This window comes from Rosa chinensis, chromosome 7 (genome assembly GCF_002994745.2).
Source record: "Rosa chinensis cultivar Old Blush chromosome 7, RchiOBHm-V2, whole genome shotgun sequence".
NCBI classification, from domain to species: domain Eukaryota; kingdom Viridiplantae; phylum Streptophyta; class Magnoliopsida; order Rosales; family Rosaceae; genus Rosa; species Rosa chinensis.
The window spans coordinates 42,518,160-42,538,780 of record NC_037094.1 but is presented as its reverse complement, the minus strand read 5'-3'; the positions used below and the strand labels follow the sequence as shown (position 1 = coordinate 42,538,780).

Sequence of the window (20,621 nt, the reverse complement as noted above, 5' to 3'; positions counted from 1 at the left end):
ATATAGGGATTACAAACATGTTCTAATATTACAAGGAAAACTAATCCGAGTATGACTAGGAATTCTAGAACCTTCTCTCCTATTACAACCATGAAACTATTCCTAATTTGATATGGCACACTAAGTCGATTTTCCTTCAACAAGCCTTGATATAATTATGAGAAAAGGATATAATTGTTTACATTCAAAAGTCATCAGACATAGGCAAAGACTTTGACTAAAGATTCCAATTAATTATAATGTCAATAAACATTAATTAGAGGCAGAGACGTTTCAGCTCTGAACTCTGATGAATTAGAAAGGCATTATACACGAAACCCTTGATCATAATCCTTTATGCAGACTCAAAACTTTTGTGTATAAACTTTTGAGTCAAAAAGCCATGAAACCTTCTACTTACTTGGATTATGTCTGCTCTCTAGCTTGCATTATCTTGTTTCTTCAGTTGGTTTCATCACCAAAACTTGCTTCTGCTGATTCTACACAAGCAGAGGCACTTCTCAAATGGAAAGCCAGCTTTCTGAATCAAATCGGGAATAAAAATCTCACCTTGTGGACTTCCCTCCCCGGTAACTCCACAAATTCATCAAGTGCATGCAATGTTTGGGCCGGTATTTCATGCAATGCTGCCGGAAGTGTCAACCAGATAAACCTTACCGACTCTGGTATAAAAGGTACGCTACATGAACTCTCATTCTAGTCCTTCCCTGATCTTGAATATGTTGACCTTAGTGTCAATGAACTTTTCGACACCATCCCACCTCAGATTAGTTCCCTCTCTCCAAACTCATCTACCTTGATGTATCTTCTAATCAGTTGACTGGGATCATCCCACCAGAAATTGGTCTCCTAACAAAACTTCAAGTCCTCCACCTAAACATAAACCAGTTAAATGGTTCGATTCCTCAAGAAATGAGCCAGCTCAAATCTCTTTATGAGCTTGCTCTGACCACCAACAATCTAGAAGGGTCTGTTCCAGCCTTCCTGGGTAATTTTACCAACATGACAAATTTGTATCTCTTTGGAAGTCAGCTTTCTGGTGTCATTCCTCCTGAAATCGGAAACCTATCAAAATTGGTTGAATTGTACTTGGATGGCAACCATCAGGTCCTATCCCTCCAAGTTTTGGAAACTTGGAAAATCTAACTGTGTTGTACTTAACCTACAACAACCTTTCTGGTTCTATCCCTACAGAAATAGGAAAGATGAAGTCTCTTGTGCAACTGAGAATTCAATCAAACAATCTTTCTGTTTCAATCCCGGCATCCATAGGTGATCGGCCAAACCTTACCCTTCTTTATCTCTATTCAAACAAACTTTCTGGCAGTATTCCTAAGGAGATAGGGAACTTGAAATCTATGGTGGATCTCCAGTTGAGCGAGAATCAACTAAATGGTTCGGTTCCAGCTTCATTGGGTGACTTGGACAACTTAGTAAGCTTGTACCTCCGTGATAACCAACTTTCCGGCACCATCCCCCAAGAGATAGGAAATCTCACAAAGATGACAATTGTGCAATTTGATACCAACCGATTTTCTGGTTATTTGCCCCAAAACATTTGCCGAGGTGGATTGCTTCAAAACTTCACAGCATTCAACAATGATTTGATAGGTCCAATCCCCGAGAGCTTGAAAACTTGCAAGAGCTTAATCAGAGTATGTCTTGAAGGGAACCAATTGACTGGCAATGTATCTCAAGACTTTGGTGTGTATCCAAATCTTGATTTTATAAATCTAAGCAGCAATAAGTTGTATGGTGAAATTTCACAAAACTGGGGACAATGCCCAAAGTTAACGAGCCTCCTAATTGCGGGTAATAACCTTACTGGTAGCATACCACCAGAGCTTGGCAATGCAACTCAAATTCAAGCACTTGATCTCTCTTCCAATCATTTAGTTGGTGTGATTCCAGAAGATCATGGGAGGCTAAGTTTGGTGAATCTGAAGTTGGGTGATAATCAACTTTCTGGTCCTATACCCTCCACATTTGCATCTCTGACTGACCTTGAATATATAGACCTGTCCACCAACAAAATTAACGAGTCAATTCCAAGCTTTATAGGTGACATGTCGAAACTAATCTACTTGAATCTGAGCAACAATAAGTTCAGTCAGGAAATTCCATTACAGTTGGGGAACTTATTTCAACTGTCCCCGCTAGATTTAAGTAGTAACTCACTTGAGGGTAACATACCATCACAAATGAGCTAGCTGCAGAGCTTGGAGGATCTGAATCTATCCCACAATAATCTTTCCGGTGTCATTCCAACATCTTTTGGTGAAATGCCTGGCTTGTTGCACATTGACATGTCCTACAATCAGTTGCAGGGCGCCATCCCTGACAGCAAAGCATTTCAAAATGCTTCCTTGGAAGGGAATAATGGATTGTGAGGCAATGTTGTAGGACTGCAACCCTGCAATCCTTCTGCAGGAAATAAAAGTACCTCAAACAAGGACAGAAAACTAGTGTTTTTAATCGTGTTCCCTGTTTTGGGAGTAATTTTACTTGCTTTACTTGGAATTGCCCTCATAAGAAGAAGAAGAAGAAGAAGAAGAATGCAATACCAACACACCGAAGAGAGCTACGTGCAGAATGAAGTCTTTGTAATAGCAAATTTTGATATAAGAAAAATGTATGGCGAAATCATGGAGGCAACCAACAGTTTTGACACTGCATATTGCATTGGGAAAGGTGGATATGGAACTGTCTACAAGGCAAAGCTACCATCTGGCAGCATAGTCACTGTGAAGAAACTCTATCCAGTACATGATAGTGAGGAGGCATCTCAAAAGGAGTTTTTCAATGAAATAAGGGCACTACTGGAGATACGACACCGAAACACCTACAAGTATTGTCGTTCCTTTGTTTTTGTAAGAGCAAATTACACCTACAAGTATTGATGACACGCAAACAAAACTAATGTAAATACTAAATATACCATTAAGCCTACCGCCTACAACCATTTAATCTCCATATGCTTCTAATCTGTATATACATTTGACATTTTATCAGTCTATGTTTGAGCAACTCTTAAACAGTAACAAAAATTGCAATAAATAGAAACTATCAGTCTAGCTAGTAGTTGAACCAAAATCCAATATCAGAGAGCACAAAACAAAATAAGAATTGAAAACTTTTCATATAAAAGGGGATTATGTGCAACACTGCAAGCAACCCTAATTACATTCTACTTCAATGAAATTCAAAATTCATGAAAATAAAAACCTAAAAACCCTTAAAAAAAAACTAAAGTAATCGCGTATATTAGAATGTGGGATTACCCAAAATTGATTCATCTCCTCTGATCCAAAGCCCTTGACGATTTCCGTACAACTGCGAAAAGTTTTAGGGTTTTTTCCGGCGGGAAAATCAGAAATGAGCTCTTCTCTCTTCCAAAATTTCCCCTGCTTTTATAGACCTAAGTTTGGGCCCAAAATACTTCAGCCCATTAGAAAGGCCCAGACTCATTAGATTAAACGCCTACAAGCCCATCCAAGTCTTTTGATAATTTCTTATCATCATCATCACAAAACAAATAAGTTTTAGTCATCTCCTTCCAAATCTGTTTGAAAGATTAATTATAATCTTTCATATAAATTAACCATTAAGGATTATAGTTGAACATTGTTTGTAAGTTGCTTCAAATAAGAATACTTGAGAATAAACCACTCCACTCCGGGCAGGGAGGAGATCGTTCTTGGTCCAATTACGTTGTCATTGTTTGTACCAGCTGTCACTTGTGTAAGTATGGAATCAATATGTAACATATACATGATACTTTTGGATATAAGTTTGTTAACTTCATACCAAAAGCAAATACATGAACAATAGCTATTATCCAAACTGAACTAGAGTAAAAGGGTGAATATAGTTCAAGGTGTGGCTCATACTTTATCTTATATGCATCATGATTGTGTGTTACCGATTGTGCATCGAGACATATCAAGCAACAACATTTTGCTGAATGATGATTATGAGCCCTGTGTTGCAGACTTTGGCACTACCAAGCTTTTAAATCCAGGCTCATCAAATTGGACAACCCCTGCAGGAACATATGGATATGTAGTCCCAGGTAAACTAACTAGATGTGTTTTCTAAATTTTCATTCAAGTATAGTTATCAATTGGTTTATGTTCGTTTCTTTTCTTTTCGCAGAGCTCGCTTTCACGATGAAGGTAACTGAGAAATGTGATGTTTATAGCTTTGGATGTTAACTTAATGAGCAAACCAAGATCGTTTCACAAAATGCATAAACACAACCAAATGATCAATATAATATGAGCTAGAATACAACAAGAGGAGATGCATCACCTGCTTCATGCACAACAGCCATTCCTTCAAAAGCAGTAGCAGCAACATAGCTATTCAACACAAATAATCCGAGCTCCAAAACTTCAAGCAGCCACACGCAAGAAATCTTCTACTCAACTATGTGTTTAACTCCTCTCTATGGGGCAGGACTGAATGTTTTGTCACACAGTGAATAGGGACTTCAAACACCTATATATACAAGCTAGATAGGTCTTCCCATAAAAAAAATCCTTGATTCTAGCCAATGAGTTATTTGACAGATGCTATAATTTATCATATCAACTAATTAGATATTTATCTTTATCAAAATGGATTCCTAACCATATGAGTGACATACCAAAGCTGATTAGGTGTCTAGGTAGATAATTCATATATTTCCTATTTTTGTTATTTACTTAATGTAGATAATAGAGTTAATTACATATAAGTGCATATTTGAATGTTTATTTAGTCATAAGGCCACAAACTAATTTTTTTTCCCTCATAAGGCCACTAGATTAAAAATGGTGTTATATTTTAGATATAAAAACTAACATATTTATATGAATGCCACTAGAGTAAAAATTCAACAACCATTCTCTCTCTCCTTTCCGGCGAGGTCTCCGGCCAACTCCGGCGGGTCTCCGGCCGACCTCTGGCGAGTCTCTGGCAAACTCCGGCGACTACAAAAGCTACTATCACTAACACCAAAAGCTACTGTGACCAGCAACAAAAGCTACTCTGATGAGATTTCCGGCAACCTCCGGCGAGGTCACAAAAGCTACTATCACTAGCAATAAAAGCTACTATCACCAGCAACAAAAGCTACGCTGGTGAGATTTCCGACGAGGTCACAAAAACTACTATCACCAACAACAAAAGCTACTGTCACAGACAAAAGCTACGCTGGTGAGATTTCCAACTAGTTCACAAAAGTTACTGTCGCCGGAAATCTAAAAGCTACTGACATAGAAACAGAAAGCTACTATAACACGTAAAAAACTACTCGACCAGTAATGAAAAACTACTCACATAGAAACAGAAAGCTAATATAACACATGTAAAAAAGTACTAGACCGGTAATAAAAAGCTACGGACATATATACTAATTGCAACAAAACCAATTGATTGTCTATGTTGATAGTGTAACACAAATCTCAAACAAGAAATGCTAGAGATACGAAATCACAACATAAAGAAAACTGAATTTCATACAAAATCCTAATTTTCCAATTTGATAAACTATTGACATAAAAATACTTAAAATCAATCAAAATGAAAATAGAAAGGCTACTGACATCAGCTTGAAAAGATACTAACATAGGTACAGAAAGCTACGATCGCTATGATGGAAAACCACTATAATAGTTACAGAGAGCTACCGATTTGAAAACAAAAGCTATTGACATTAGCTTGAAAAGATACTCTCAGAGATCAAGAAATCTATTATCAGAAACTAACAAAGCTACTGCAAACAACTAAGAAAACTATTACCAACCAATACAAAAAGCTACTTCGAAGCATGAAAATAACTATATATTTACAATGTTAAATGGTTGTATACATTAATAGCATGGAGAAATTACATGTTTTCATCAAAATAACTATCAATTTACAATGTCAAATGCTCAAATCTGCCGCCTATATGGCTTATCCTCCACCGTCTTCACAAAAAAAAGTCAATTCCTCCGTGAATCACCAAGGCAAATCATCAAACCATTTTGAATAACTTGCACAGCCACACTAATAAAACTAAAAATATCAAGTACTCGCATATTCAAGCATTTCCTTGGTTTCAATAATCCATTTAGGAATCTATGAATATGAATAATAAATTAACAGTACCTTCTCCTTTTATTGTTGAGTGGCGATCCATCAGTTTTATCCTTTTCCGACTCAGCGCAGCAGTTTGAATTAGAATCCACGTAGGCTGGATATTCCGTCGACGGCGAGTCCATGAGTACATTCGCCAAAAAAATTCTCATAGTGTAACGTCCCGTATTTTAATTTACCTGTTTACTAGTCATTTGGACGGTAAACGACAATAACTTTCACTTTTACCGTCGTTTCGATACTTTTAGTGGCCCTAAATTGTTGACTTTTTGTTCGGGTCAGAATTTGAGAAAATGTTCTTCATGGAAGTTGTAGAGGATGTTAAACCGAGCGCGTGGATATGTGATACGTAAAAATCGGAGTCCGTATGCGAAAGTTATAAGCGAAATACTAAAGTTACTGTTCATGTAGTAAGTTTCTATAAATAGCCAATTTACTGTGGTAAGTTTCAATTTTTGGAAACCTACCGGCCTTTTCTCTCTCCTCTCCCCCGACCTTTTCTTCCTCTTCGGCCCGATTCTTTCTCCTCCGATTTCTTCCTCCTCCGGCCACCCCACGATGGAATCCGGGCATCAGCTGGCTCGCCTCTTCACCCTTGTCACGTCTGTGGTGGTGTTTTACAGCGATTTGGCCGGAAGAGCTCGATTTGGAGTTGTGAAGGTTACTGTAGCAGATCGGGATTTCAGTCGATTTCCGGCGATTCTGGCCGTCTCCGGCCACCAAATTAGCGTCGAAGGTTCGGTTTTTGACATAGATCATTTCCCCTAAGGTCTTTCATTTCAATTTACAGTGTAGAGGTCGAATTAACGATTTGCAATTTCTAGGGTTCTTGGAGTTTTCTGGGTTTTTCTTCACCGGCCGGATTCGACTGTTTAAAGGACGACGTACCGAGCTATTGCTCGATGAAGGAACTCGTATATGTGATCGTCGGAATAGTACTGTGAGTGGACTTTTGTTTTTAAGTAAATGATGCATGCATTTATTTCTTGATTATGCTCTATTTATTTATCAATTTACTTTTTCGAGCATATGGTTATTTTCGAAAATGGATTTGGATTTATGATTATTTGAAGATTTTATGGCGTGCGGGGTCACGTCATTGGAATGCTTATTTCCCTCCCATTTATTTTATTAATGAGATTTTTTAGAAAGATTTTCGAAATGGGATTTCGATGAAGTTAATGCTTATTTAGTTATCGACTTCGGTTTTGGCATTGGGAATGCCTTGTTGATGATTTTGGAAATTGATTTTGTTCCGGTTTACGAGTAATATTATTTCTCCTATTTATTTTGAACTTGAGATTATCTTGGCGTGTGGGACACGTCGTTGGAAATTCCTTTACGAGAGATGGGGAAGCTTTATGTACTTATGGATTTACTTGGTTTTCTGATTTCTTTTGCCATACTTTGGGTGACTTATCATTGCTAGCATTGATTTTCCGCCTTTGTGGCGTGGTGATGGGATCACCGTAGCCCTTCCGCCTTTGTGGCGCAGGTTACTGTCTCTGTGACAGTAATTCTGTAGCCTGGTATCCTATTGCTACACTTAGTGGCGTAAGGGTATATTACGGGAGTTATGGGAGTATTTTAGCCTGGGAGGCTATCACCCGAGCCTGGGAGGCTCACTCGTATGGCTATCGCCTTCCCCTACTCACTTTACTACTTAAGCTAGCGGGGCTAGCTCGATTTTCGTTTAACCAGCGGGGCTGGTCTTATTTTCCTTGAGATCAGAGTTCCAACCACTACTAGAAATATGGGCTACAAGGACACCAAACAAGGACACATATTTCATGAAGTGTCCTTAGAGGTTATTTAGGACACTCTTACTATAAATGAAACTTTAAGCGGAAGAATACTTTTTTTCAAGGACAGCTGGATTTTAAAACTGTGTCCTTAAAAAGTTTTCAATACAAAGACGTAATCCAAAAAGCAATTTTTCAGTCGACCTGTTCAACAAAGTTTCCGCGTCTGCCTCTTTTCACATTTTCCCTCCCTAAATTTCAGATTCCCTCTTTCTTCCAAATTTCAGATTCCCTCTTCAATTCAAACCCACCGATTTCATTCCCTCTATTTCTATTTTATATGTTCAATACCTTGTTTTGCTCTTCGCAACAGAAGAAAAACAAATTGGTTTCCTGATATTCTATCAGTGTTATGCTCTCCTGACCTAATTTCGTTCTATCAACCCAGATAGAAGGTTGAGGAGTCAATAACTCCAAAATCAGGACTATAGAAGATGCAGACTTTCAGGTACTATTATCTCCCTAATTATTGGTGGGTACTCAGATTTATAGGTTCATGGTTGGGGATTACACTGTTTATTTTTCATGGGGTACTCTTGGTTTTAACAGATAATTGCTTCTTTGAATCCTCTTATAGCTGGAGGATAGATCTGGGTCTCGAACGAGCACGTCATGTTCAAGCCAAAGGTATAGAATTCCTATCGATATAGCTTCACCCAATACATTCCTTTATCAACATCAAGTTCTCATTTTTTTCTTTTGAATAATCCAGGTTATCAATTTTTGCCTTTAATCATTTGGTTCCCTTGTCTGAGCTACTAAAAGAGATGTAGTGGTTATTGTCTAACAATCCAGGTTATCAATTTTTACCTCTTTCAAAGAAATTCATTTTCATTATCAAGCCAAGGAAGTCATTAACCTCGCATTGTCTTTCAAACATTTGTTACTTCTGAGATTCGAATTGATAGGCATTATTTGAAATGTGAGGCAAATGATCTCCTTGGTGAAGTTAAAATGGTTGAGAACATCATAGATGTGTTTGGCCTTACATGCACACCACCTGTTTGATGAAAGTTCCAGGTGACTGAAAAGAAGTGCAAGTTTAATTTATAATAGTTGTATTGTAGTATATACCATTGGCTACCATATCAGTCAGATCATTTATTTTATTTATTGCTCCATTTTCAGTCGTAGCTCTTCAAAATCTTTACAAGACCCTGAACTAACTTCCCCTTTGATCTTATGCAGTAAACTTAATGGTCTAAATCGCTATGGGTATATTACTGCTGAGATCTATTATCTCTACAGTTTGAAGCAACTGTAAGTGGTTCTACTGTTTTTTTTTCAACTTACTATAGTTGTGTAAGCATGCTTGTCGCTACATCTCTTCATCTTTCTTCTTCAAGGGATATTAGTTCTAATAGCATTGGTGGTGAAATTCCATGTCTTACCCCCCAATGCGACTCATATGTAAGTAATATGCCTCTTGTGTCTGCATAAATGTTTGGACAACATAATGCAATTATGTGGATTCTTCGTCCTACTTCTAGATACCCATATGATGTAAATATCGTCTCAAAGTTGCTATGTCAAGGAGTAGAGAGAAATAGATTGAAATCCTTCTGGAACGAATGTGTTTTCCCTTTAGTTGCAAAATGATTCTCAGCAAGGGAATTTTTCTTGTACTGAATCTAAATTGGAAGTAAAGGGAGGTGGCTTATTGACATTAATGGGTTTTAAAAAGTTGTTTGTAGCCTACTTAACAACCAACTCTTTCTATCATTAAAGTCAATACTTGTATTTCAAGTCTCTGTGCTGCTCTTTCTTTTCAGCTAACTAGCATACTGGATGTGTTCCTGTAAAATGTGTTAGTATGTCCTACTCTGCTCTCTAGATCAGTAATCCTACCTTGTCCCAAAAAAAAAAAAAAAACTAGTGATCCAGTATTATTTAAGAGAGAGATTGATTAATCAACTCTTATTATTTCACGAATGAGGCGTCTTTGAAAAAATGGCCCCAATTTCTGAGATAGAATGAGTAACTTGGAGCCCTTTTTTTACACAGAACACTGATCTTCATTTACTGTGAATCATGAGCTTCTAGCTACTATTTTTCTAACTAATAAATTGTACGAATCATGTCTCTTTTTTGTGTTATAGGTTGGAAAGAGTGACCCCTCCTATCCTATCTCAAAGAGTGACTCATATGTAAGTAATATGCCTCTTGTGTCAGCAAAAATATAGTATATATACAACTATTTCATCCACTCTTTCTTAGTCATAAATATGGCCAGAGGTGAACTTTTACTCACTTACAACTGATAATGTATCAAGTATATTACTATTTCATTTAAAGTACGTAGTATTCTAATGATAGTTAAGTTTATGTACCTGACCTCTACACTTCAAATGAGCCAACGCTTGCAAACCTTGTCCTAAGTCAGAAATCAAAATTCTTATTACATCTAGTATATGTACCTGGATTGTTAGACATTTGACTTCCTTGACTTCCTTCCCTTTCTAATTTGAGCAGATGTAGAGCGTTAGACATTTTTGTGGGTGCTGAGTCATGATTCTCTTTAAATATTGACTTGCTAACAATAGGCTCTTAGGTGTTTAGGTGATGTTATGTGTTTGCGTTGTTGAACTTAATAAGCATTGTGCTTGAACCAACAATATATGAGAAATTGTTGTATTGTTGAAGTTGTGAGTAATTTTCATTGGTTTATTTATTTTGTTTTTGTGCAGGGATCGTTGGTTGTTGGCTGCTAACTGGTTGATCCATGTACTGTTTCATGATTATTTTTCCAGGTTTGTTTATGTTATATATATCTAGCTAACTAGTTTTGTTTTTGCTTTGTATGTTGCAATTGAAACTTGTATATGGTACGTACTGCTAGAATATTTATACATATGTATAGTGATGCTTTTGACTAGTTGTGCATGCTCACTAGGTAGCTGCTCTATTTAGTGTAATTAGTTCTGTAATGTTAATATATTGATCATTATTTTAGTTCAAGGAAAAAGATACTTACAGTAAAGAAGTGATTGATGTAGTTCGAGCAGTGTGGGCAGAGCTGGTTGATGCATAGATCCAAGATGAAGTAGAACAATTAGCTTGCAGATTTCTTTATTTTGGTATTTTGAAGTAATATATCAAGTATTAAGCCTTCTCTCTGGGAAAGTGTACCATCTTTGAATCAAATTGATCAGAGCAGTAGTTCTAATACATTTTGGATCTTTCTCCTTAAATCAGATGGACTTGCGTATCTGTGTTTCACTTATTTTGCATCATGGATATTGATTGGATGTTCTCTATATTCTGATTGATATAGTTTATGTGCTAGTTGAGATCAGATGACTGTGTTGAGATTGGACATATTTTATTGTCCTTGTAGGGAAAACAAGGACACTGAATGATAATATAAGGGCTTGTTTTATGCCTCGTCTTCTAGATTTAAGGACACACTCCTTTATTTGTTAGGACAAAAGTTTCGTGTCCTCATAGGAAAAAGAGGACACAGATTTTATAGTATGAGGATGCTTTTTCTGTGTCCTCTAATGGATTTAAAGACACTATTTTCAGAGCTTCTAGGACACAATTTGTGTGTCCTAGAATAGAAAAGAGGACACATATTAGATGATATGAGGATGCAATTTAGGTGTCCTCTTATGGATTCAAGGACACCATGTTTAGAGTTTTAAGGACACACAAACTGTGTCCTCATATAGAAAAGAGGACACATTTCCAATGTCCTTGTTTCAGACTTATGATGACTCCCGGATAGAGGACTCTTTTTTTAAGAGTCCTTGTATGTATTTAAGGACACGGTTTCAATGTCCTTAAATCATGTTTTTGTAGTAGTGAACTCTTTCTTTTAAATCGTATGTGACTAGCGGGGCTAGTCGGTTTTCATGAGTGGAACTCCTATTGTTTTATTTTCGTTAATCCTTGCATGCATCGGGAATTTTTAAAGAAATAAATGTGGGAAAATATAAAATCCTTTTGTTTAAAATTATTTATTTTTGTCCACTCACGCTAACGTATTTTATGTACTTTCCCCTCGGCCCTTCGGTTTCAAATGCCCAGTTTGCAGGCGAATTGGTTGGGGTCGGGCATACATGGAGTTGAGGCATAGCCAACAGCATGGCTTCCGCGTTTGCCTTTGAATTAGGTTTTCCTCATTTACCTTTCTATTAGAATTGCTCTGATTACCTGAGGAATTAATATTGTTAAGTTGAGATTTGTGTGTTGTGAATTTGGTTGATGTTGATTTGGGGAGCAGGGTGGCTCCAGGAGCATAAGGATGAATTCATTGAGAAGTGTAAATGTTTTCTACAGGTTTGGGTAGCCCATTTTAAGGGAAGTTCCGCCAAATTTTTGGTAGAATTTCTTCTAAGGTGGGCCCCGTAGGGTCACTTCGGATCTCAGGGTGAAATCCGGGGCGGGTCCTGTCACATAGTACTCCTTAGGTGGCTCCTCCGAAGCTACCTTGCTTCCGTCATCGTCTTTCATTAGCATCCCCTCAACCTCGCCGATCCACGTGTCAATCGATCCCGTCTCTGAGATAGATCGCGATCGATGTAAGCCTTTATTAGGTAGAAGGGTAAAATTGTCAAGAATGAAATAATTTGTCAATGCAGGTGACCTTATTTGTACAAGAAAATTTAGGTGGCCTTGTGGCTAATATAATTCTCAAAATGACACTTGCATGTAATTTTCTATAGATAATATTAGGTCTAAATAATATTTTACAATCTCCCCCTTGGACCAATATTGTTTACATAACAACTGAACCAAAACTCATTCCAGAAAATAGCCAAAGTGTGCATTGAAATATATGGTCAAGATCCATTCAGTTCTGTCAAGAACGCAGCAGCTAAAATAGAACTTGGAAATAAACATGCTTATGTAAACATATTTGTTCCAAATCACCAATAATAACATCTGCATCTCACATGAACTACGAAACTGATATGATGAAATCAAGTGGTAAAGTATGTCATTATGCAGTAAATACTTCATTATAGTCCAACTAAAAATTTTGAATAGCAAAATCATAATGCAAACATTATTTACTTAAGCACTAGTGGATTGCATGTTTGCCTCTTACTGAATATATGCATATTTCCATCCACCTGATAATCAACAAAACTAAAATAGCAGCAATCAAATATTTTCAAAATAAGATCAAGCTGTGAAACAATATATCTGGAAATACCTCAAGCTTTATTCATTTGACCAAAATATGAATACATATTGTTTCTGACATGAACTGCAAACTGAAATAAAATTGAAACTTTCAAACTAAGAAACTGAAAACATAATCTTTATGACTTTTGCTCTTTCTGAACTCAGGAATCTAAACTAGAGAGAATTCCCATGTCTTCAACATGCTTCTTGAAAACTGAAACTGGTAATACCTTGGTAAAAGGGTTTGCAAGCTGTGCATCTATGCTAATGGCAGATATTTCAATCTCTCCATCTTTTACCCTCTTTCTCACACTGTAGAACTTCAAGTCTATATGTTTTTAATTATTGGACGTTTTGCTATTCTTACTGAAGAACACAGCAGCTTCATTATTACAATAAACTTTCAGCTTTCCATCAACAAGATTACTTAAAATCTTTGTTTCCAAAAGAAAGTTTATGATCCATAGACCTTCACATACACCTTCATATATGGCTATAATTTCTGCTTGCATGGTGGATGTGGCTATCAATGATTGTTTCATTGTTTTCTAAGCCACTGCACCACCTGCCAACATATATACATAGCCACAAGTAGACTTCATTGATGCAGGATAATTGCCTGCAAAATCTGATTCTGTAAAGCCTACAAGTTCAAGTTTCTTCACACGCTTATACACAAGCATGTGACTCTTAGTCCTCTGTAGGTATCTCAATACCTTTTTGCCAGCAGTCCAATGCTTGTGTCTAGGATCAGATTGAAATCTAGACAACATGTCAACTGCAAAGGATAAATCTAGCCTAGTGCACATTTGTGCATACATGAGACTGCCAACTAATCTAGCATATGGTACAGACTCCATTTCCCTTTTCTCAACACTTGTTTTAGGGCATTGATCCTTATTTAATTTATCTCCCTTAGATATTGGAACCTCCCCATGAGCACAAGTAGCCATATCAAATCTCTGAAGTATTTTTGAAATGTAGGCTTGTTGAGATAATCCCAATAAACTTTGTGCTCTGTCTCTCTTTATCTCAATTCCTAATACATAAGAAGCCTCACCTAGATCTTTCATATCAAAATTTTTTGACAGAAATATTTTGGTATCTTTCAGTAACTTAATGTTACTGCTTGCAAGGAGAATGTCATCTACATATAGGATAAGAAAAACAAACTGGTTTCCAACAACTTTAAGATAAACACATTCATCTACTACATTTTCTGTAAAACCAAAAGATGCAACCACAGAATCAAATTTTCTATACCATTATCTAGATGCCTGTTTAAGTCCATATATAGATTTCTTAAGCTTACAGACTAAGTTTTCTTTTCCAGTTTCAATATAGCCTTCTGGTTGTGACATGTATATCACTTCCTCTAGTTCACCATTTAAGAAGGCTGTTTTTACATCCATTTGATGTAACTCCATATCATAGTGAGCTACAAGAGCCATTATGATTCTAAAAGAGTCCTTAGTTAAAACTGGTGAAAATGTTTCTGTAAAATCTATACCCTCCTTTTGTGTGAACCCTTTAGCTACAAGTCTTGCTTTGTGTCTCTCAATGTTTCCCTTGGCATCTCTCTTAGTTTTGAACACCCACTTGCTGCCTATAGGCTTGTGATTTGGATCTGGCTTCACAAGCTCCCACACTTCATTATTATACATGGATTCAAGCTCTGCATCCATGTCTTTCTTCCATTGTTTTGACTCATTACTTTCTGCAGCTTGCTTAAAATTTACAGGGTTATTATCATCTACTAAAGTGCTCTCAACTTCTTGCAGATAAACCTCATAAATATCATTTTGACCACCAAAAGTTGGCTTCCTAGTTCTTTGTGATCTTCTAGGTTCAACTGCATTTTGTTGAGGTTCAGGAACATTTTGATCTGATATAGGTTCAGCCACTTCAACATTTTGGTTTTCAAGTTCTAAGTCACCACCTACTACATTGTGAACTTCACTTTCAGTTTCTGCATTATTTTTAAGGTTTGGCATTTCTATTTCTGTATCCTCACTTTCTGCAATTTCCTCAAAATCATCAGTTAAATCTTCAAATTTAGTATTGCAAATACTCTCCCCCAGAAATTTAACCTGATGAGTTTCAAAAATTCTAGGTGAGTAGTGAGGTGCATAGAGTTTATAACCTTTAGATTTTTCACAATAGCCTATAAAATGACAAGTTACAGATTTAGGGTCAAGCTTTGCTAAATTGGGATTGTAAATTCTTGCCTCAGCTTTACAACCGCATACATGGCAATGATGCAGACTAGGTTGCCTACAACACTAAGACTCAAATGGTGTTTTATCCACAGACTTGCTTGGGGACCTATTGCAAAGATAGTTTGCAGTTCTTAAAGCTTCTCCCCAAAACATTTTTGGCAGCCCAAAAGTACACATCATACTTCTTACCATATTCAACAGAGTTCTATTCTTTCTCTCTGCAACACCATTCTGTTGGGGATTATATGGTGTTGTATATTGAGCTTTTATAACTACATCCTGCAGATATAAAGCAAATGGACCCTTTTGTTGTCCTTGCTCAGTATATTTACCATAAAATTCACCCCCTCTATCAGACCTCACAGTCTTAATTTTCATTTCTAGTTGATGTTCAACTTCAGTTTTGAAAATTTTAAATGCCTCAAGTGACTGTGATTTTTCTGACAATAGGTAGATGTAACAGTACCTTGAATAGTCATTTATGAATGTAATGAAATAAACATTTCCACATATTGTTCTATGCCTGAAGGGACCACATATATCTGTATGAATTAACTCTAGCAGTTTTTCACTTCTGCTAGCAGTCTATTTTCTTAAGTTTGTCATTTTACCCTTAAAACATTCAATGCAGTCTGCTAGGTCTGAAAAGTCTAGTTCTGGAAGTGTTTTGTTCTTTACTAATATTTGCAGTCTTTCTTTTGAAATGTGGCCTAGTCTCCTATGCCACAAGTAAGCTGATTTATCATTGAACAAGGTCCTTTTAACACCTGTGATGGTGTTGTTACTTAATGTGTTATTTATGTCTTCAACAAATGAGATTACTTGTTGAGGTATTGAAAAATTTAATTTCATATAATTATCCAAAATAACACCATAACCATATAACAAGGAACCTTTAGAAATTTTTATTCCATCCAAATCAATGTAAAAACAGCAACTAGTCTTAACCAAAAGAGACATAGAAAGCAAATTCCTCTTAATCGAGGGAATGTAATAAACATCATCCAAAACTAAAAAATTTCCAAAACCTAGATCTAGTCATAAGGTTCCTATAGCCTTCACTACAACCCTCATGCCATTTCCCACACAGACATTGGTTTCCTCACTTCTTGGTGCCCTCTTCTTTGTGAATCCCTGTAAAGAATTCGTAATATGCAAGGGTGAGCCAGAATCTAACCAATAAGTGTGAGGTTCAATATTGACAAATTAATTTCTAAAGAAAAATTTTTTGTAGTACTTAAGAAATTCTTACCCTTCTTCACCAACCAAGCCTTAAAACCTAAGCAGTCCTTCTTCATATGTCCTACTTTCTTACAAAAGTAGCACTTGAACTTAAAAGCTTTGGTGGTGTTAGGTGCTGCAGTGTTTCTAGATGGCTTAGTGATGGTTTTGGTGACCTTAAGTTTGTTCGATCTTCTTTTTCTTTGGCTTTTCCACCAGGTTCACAGAGGTTGCAAGCTCTCTCTCTTTCTTAATTCTATCTTCTTTATCAGTATAGATAGATATGAGCTCATCTATGGTCCAGGTACCCTTTAGAGCATTGTAGCTAGTTCTAAGCCCACTGAAGGTATTTGGCAAAGAATGCAGTGCAACATGCACCACTTGGCTATCATTCACTCCCATCAGTAACTCCCTGAGCCTAGCATTAATGTGGATCAGCTTCATTATATGCTCTCTAACTCCCCCAAATCCTTCATACTTCAGCTCATGGAAAGCCTTAGACAATCTTGCAGCCTCTGCTTTTTCACTCTCTTTAAATTTTCTCTCAATGGCCCCCATATAGTCAGTAGCCAAGTCAAGTTCTTCTACACTACCTCTTACAGTGACAGACATAGTGTTCCTAATGGTGTTCTTGGCCATTCTATTTGACCTGTGCCAGGCTTTAAATGCCTTAACCTCCTCAGCTGAACTATCTTTAGTTAATGCCTCAGGTTCATCCTCATGAAAGACTAGGTCTATATTCTCATGCATCATCATATAATGCTCTACCGAATCTCTCTAGGCTCTAATGTTTGTTCCAGTGAGCATCAAAACATTGTTGAGGTTCATGTAAATACTTCCTAATGAGCAAAGTCAAAAAGAAAAATTCTATAAGTTTCAGTTTCAAAACTCAAAAAATACAAAGTTTCAATTTAGTAATATCTCTGTAGATTTATGTGTTAGTTCCAAAAGCAGTTCAAAAAACACATAAAACACCAAAACAAAATATCAACCATAATGGCAACAAGTACCACAAGATACTATGTCAATGAAAATACCCCAAATCTGAATTTCACATTAGACAACACTTTTGTAGCAGTAGACATATTGTACTTAAGTTTCTGAATCTTCACCCCATAATTTGAGAACTCAAGTTATCCAAAAAGACAATCAACATCTTATGATAGTAGAACAGTCTTTAAGTATCAAAATATGAATTCAAAATCGTGTGTGAAGCTGTTTGTCACCAAACTATGCTATATTAACACTTCTTTGGAAGACATAAGTAAGCACAGTTTGAAAACAATTAACACAAGTTTCCATGTCATTTTTATCTTAATGATCAAATGCAAATAATAACAGAAATTGCTTTGTGCAACATGCCTATTTTTATTTATAACAACCTGTGGCCTAAATAAAGTTTAACTAAATTCAATTCAAGACATCAAGGCACTTGAAAAGAAACGTTACTCAATCTGTAATTTTCTCAATGAAAATATGACAACACTTACAGGGAGACAGTGAACTTCTTAACTCAAACATTCATCAATTTATCATATAATCATTGTTCAATCACAGATATATGTTAGCAGAATGCAAAATATTAAGCACAACCATCCATATACAACCACAGAGAAAGCACAAAATCGTTTCAATTCAACTCAATTCAATTCAGAGACACAAGCACACCAAAACTTAAATTTCATCTGGTCACCATCTACTCTAGCCTAGGTGCACGCCGGGAATGCTTCTAGTGTTCTTGTGTAATTCAACAGAAAAAGAATTAAAGCTTTGAATCGAAACATGGTTCTCAGAAGGCCTAACCTTTGCGACTGCAATTCTGCAACAATTTTAGCGGAAGCAATAATTCCCAATACTTGTATTCCCCAAGAACGATCTTTATCTGATTTTAATTTTTTTTTCTTGGCCTGTTAACCAAAACCCTAATTTCCCAAAACGTTTTGCAATTCAACATAACACAAAACTCTAGTTCCAAATACAATGAATTGATCTTCTAAAACTGATTTATGAATTGTGAAATTTGGCTCTGATACCATTTGTTAACTTAATGAGCAAACCAAGATTGTTTCACAAAATGCATAGACACAACCAAATGATCAATATAATATGAGCTAGAATACAACAAGAGGAGATGCATCACCTACTTCATGCACAACATCCATTCCTTCAAAAGCAGTAGCAGCAACACAACTATTCAACACAAATAATCCGAGCTCCAAAACTTCAAGCAGCCACACGCAAGAAATCTTCTACTCAACTATGTGTTTAACTCCTCTCTATGGGATATGACTGAATGTTTTGTCACACAGTGAATATGGACTTCAAGCACCTATATATACAAGCTAGATAGGTCTTCCCATAAAAGAATCTTTGATTCTAGCCAATGAGTTATTTGACAGATGCTATAATTTATCATATCAACTAATTAGATATTTACCTTTATCAAAATAGATTCCTAACCATATGAGTGACATACCAAAGCTGATTAGGTGTCTAGGTAGATAATTCATATATTTCCTATTTTTTGTAATAAACTTAATCAATTTGTTATTTACTTAATGTAGATAATATTAGGTCCAAATAATATTTTACATTGGAGTGCTGGCACTGGAAGTCCTAATAGGGAAGCATCTGGGTGATTTGGTCTCCTCATTTCCGAATCCTTCAGCAAATGAAAACATGTCACTGATGGATTTGTTGGACCAACGGCTTCCCCCTCCGACACCTGATGTTGAGAATGAACTGATAACCATTGCAAGACTAGCAATCGAGTGCAGACATTCCCATCCACAATCAAGGCCAACAATGCAAATGGTTTCTCAGGTGCTATCATCCCAAAATGCATATTTCTACAAATAGCAGGACATTGCACTTGAATCAATCATTAAGAACTGATATTTGCATGTCTTTCCATACAACTCGTAATAGTAAGAATAGATGATCTTGTTTATATCATATTTAGGTTCCTTTTCAAAAGTAGCTATCCATGTATATTGTTTTCAGAAATATTACAGTCTTGCACTACTCTTTTATACAATGTATGCATTTTGAGGGTTTTCTTTTGGCAACAAGTTATGACCCGTCACCAAACAGTAGCAGAAATATGAATATATATATATATTGCCATCAGGACCTCATTATGTTGGTTCAATGAGGACCAATTAAGCAAATAAACAGATAGATAATATCATAACATATCTATCTATCTATTATTTGATTTCCCAAATAAAATCAAACCCATGTTTTAATGAAGAAGTACCTAAAATTTGAGTGTCAAAAGAACTTTGAGTTGAGGGTATCTTATTCCTGATGTAAATAGTTGAATCAAAATCTACAAAGGAAGAAGGGAATTTAATAATTTGATGAATAATTGGAAGTACAAACCTTAGCCGCAGGTTGCAGTGAAAGTGAGTGCAAAATGTGGAGAAATATTGAACTAGTGGAGAGGAGCTGCCCTGCTGCTCTCAGTGCTCTGAGATTTCTTCTGTCTTCTTCATAGCTTAAGGTCCCAAACACCTATTACCAGTCTCGGAAATTTCCAAACGATCCTGTATTTTATTCTTTGGGTCTGATAAGAGATTATTAAAGCCTAGTAATTGCGCAAGCTCAATAAGGCAGCCCAGCCACAAATATTACAAGAGAAAAAACAAACTTCAAACTCACTAAGACCAACTCCAACAGATTCCCTATATTTTGATCATTCTCTACTTTAGGGAAAACTAAGCCTCTTTTGCTCCAACAGATTCCCTATAACTATATCTATTTTAGGGAAAGTGAGGAAAGAGAAAACCAAATTCCCTATATTTACAGCAAACTCTAAAATTTGAAGGAAGAATATGGAGATTTTAGAGATTTTTGTAAAATAGGGAATCTGTTGGAGTTGGAGAAGAAAAATAGGCTAAAGGTTTGACTTTTGCTTCCCTATAATACATAAATTATAAGGAATCTGTTGGAGTTGCTCTAACAGCTTTTAGCTTATTACGGGGGAGGAACATTTTCTTTAATCTTTACCAATTTCTATAAATAATTTACAAATTGTTCAAGTAAATCCAGAATATGTGTCTGGCCCAAACTCGAGGTTACTTGCTCTAGTTGAAATAGGGTTTATATTAGAGATATTCTC

The 20,621-nt window shown here is 36.3% G+C and overlaps 1 protein-coding gene across 1 annotated transcript; it reads left to right on the top strand.

Moving 5' to 3' along the window:
- Nucleotides 1–236: 236 nt before the first annotated feature.
- Nucleotides 237–19,570, top strand: LOC112175751 (MDIS1-interacting receptor like kinase 2). Its single transcript, XM_024313488.2, has 5 exons — nt 237–332; nt 367–674; nt 3,992–4,072; nt 4,156–4,209; nt 19,098–19,570. Exons 2-5 carry the CDS (start codon nt 383–385, stop codon nt 19,355–19,357), a joined length of 687 nt encoding a protein of 228 aa, XP_024169256.1. The 5' UTR covers nt 237–332; nt 367–382; the 3' UTR covers nt 19,358–19,570.
- The last annotated feature ends 1,051 nt before the right edge of the window (nt 19,571–20,621 follow it).

Coding starts and splice junctions, on each gene's coding strand:
- LOC112175751 (XM_024313488.2), top strand. CDS start 383: ATGAAACCTTCTACTTACTTGGATTATGTCTGCTCTCTAGCTTGCATT. Junction 4,073..4,155: donor ATATGGATATGTAGTCCCAG/GTAAACTAACTA, acceptor TTCTTTTCGCAG/AGCTCGCTTTCACGATGAAG. Junction 4,210..19,097: donor TGATGTTTATAGCTTTGGAT/GTTAACTTAATG, acceptor TTTACATTGGAG/TGCTGGCACTGGAAGTCCTA.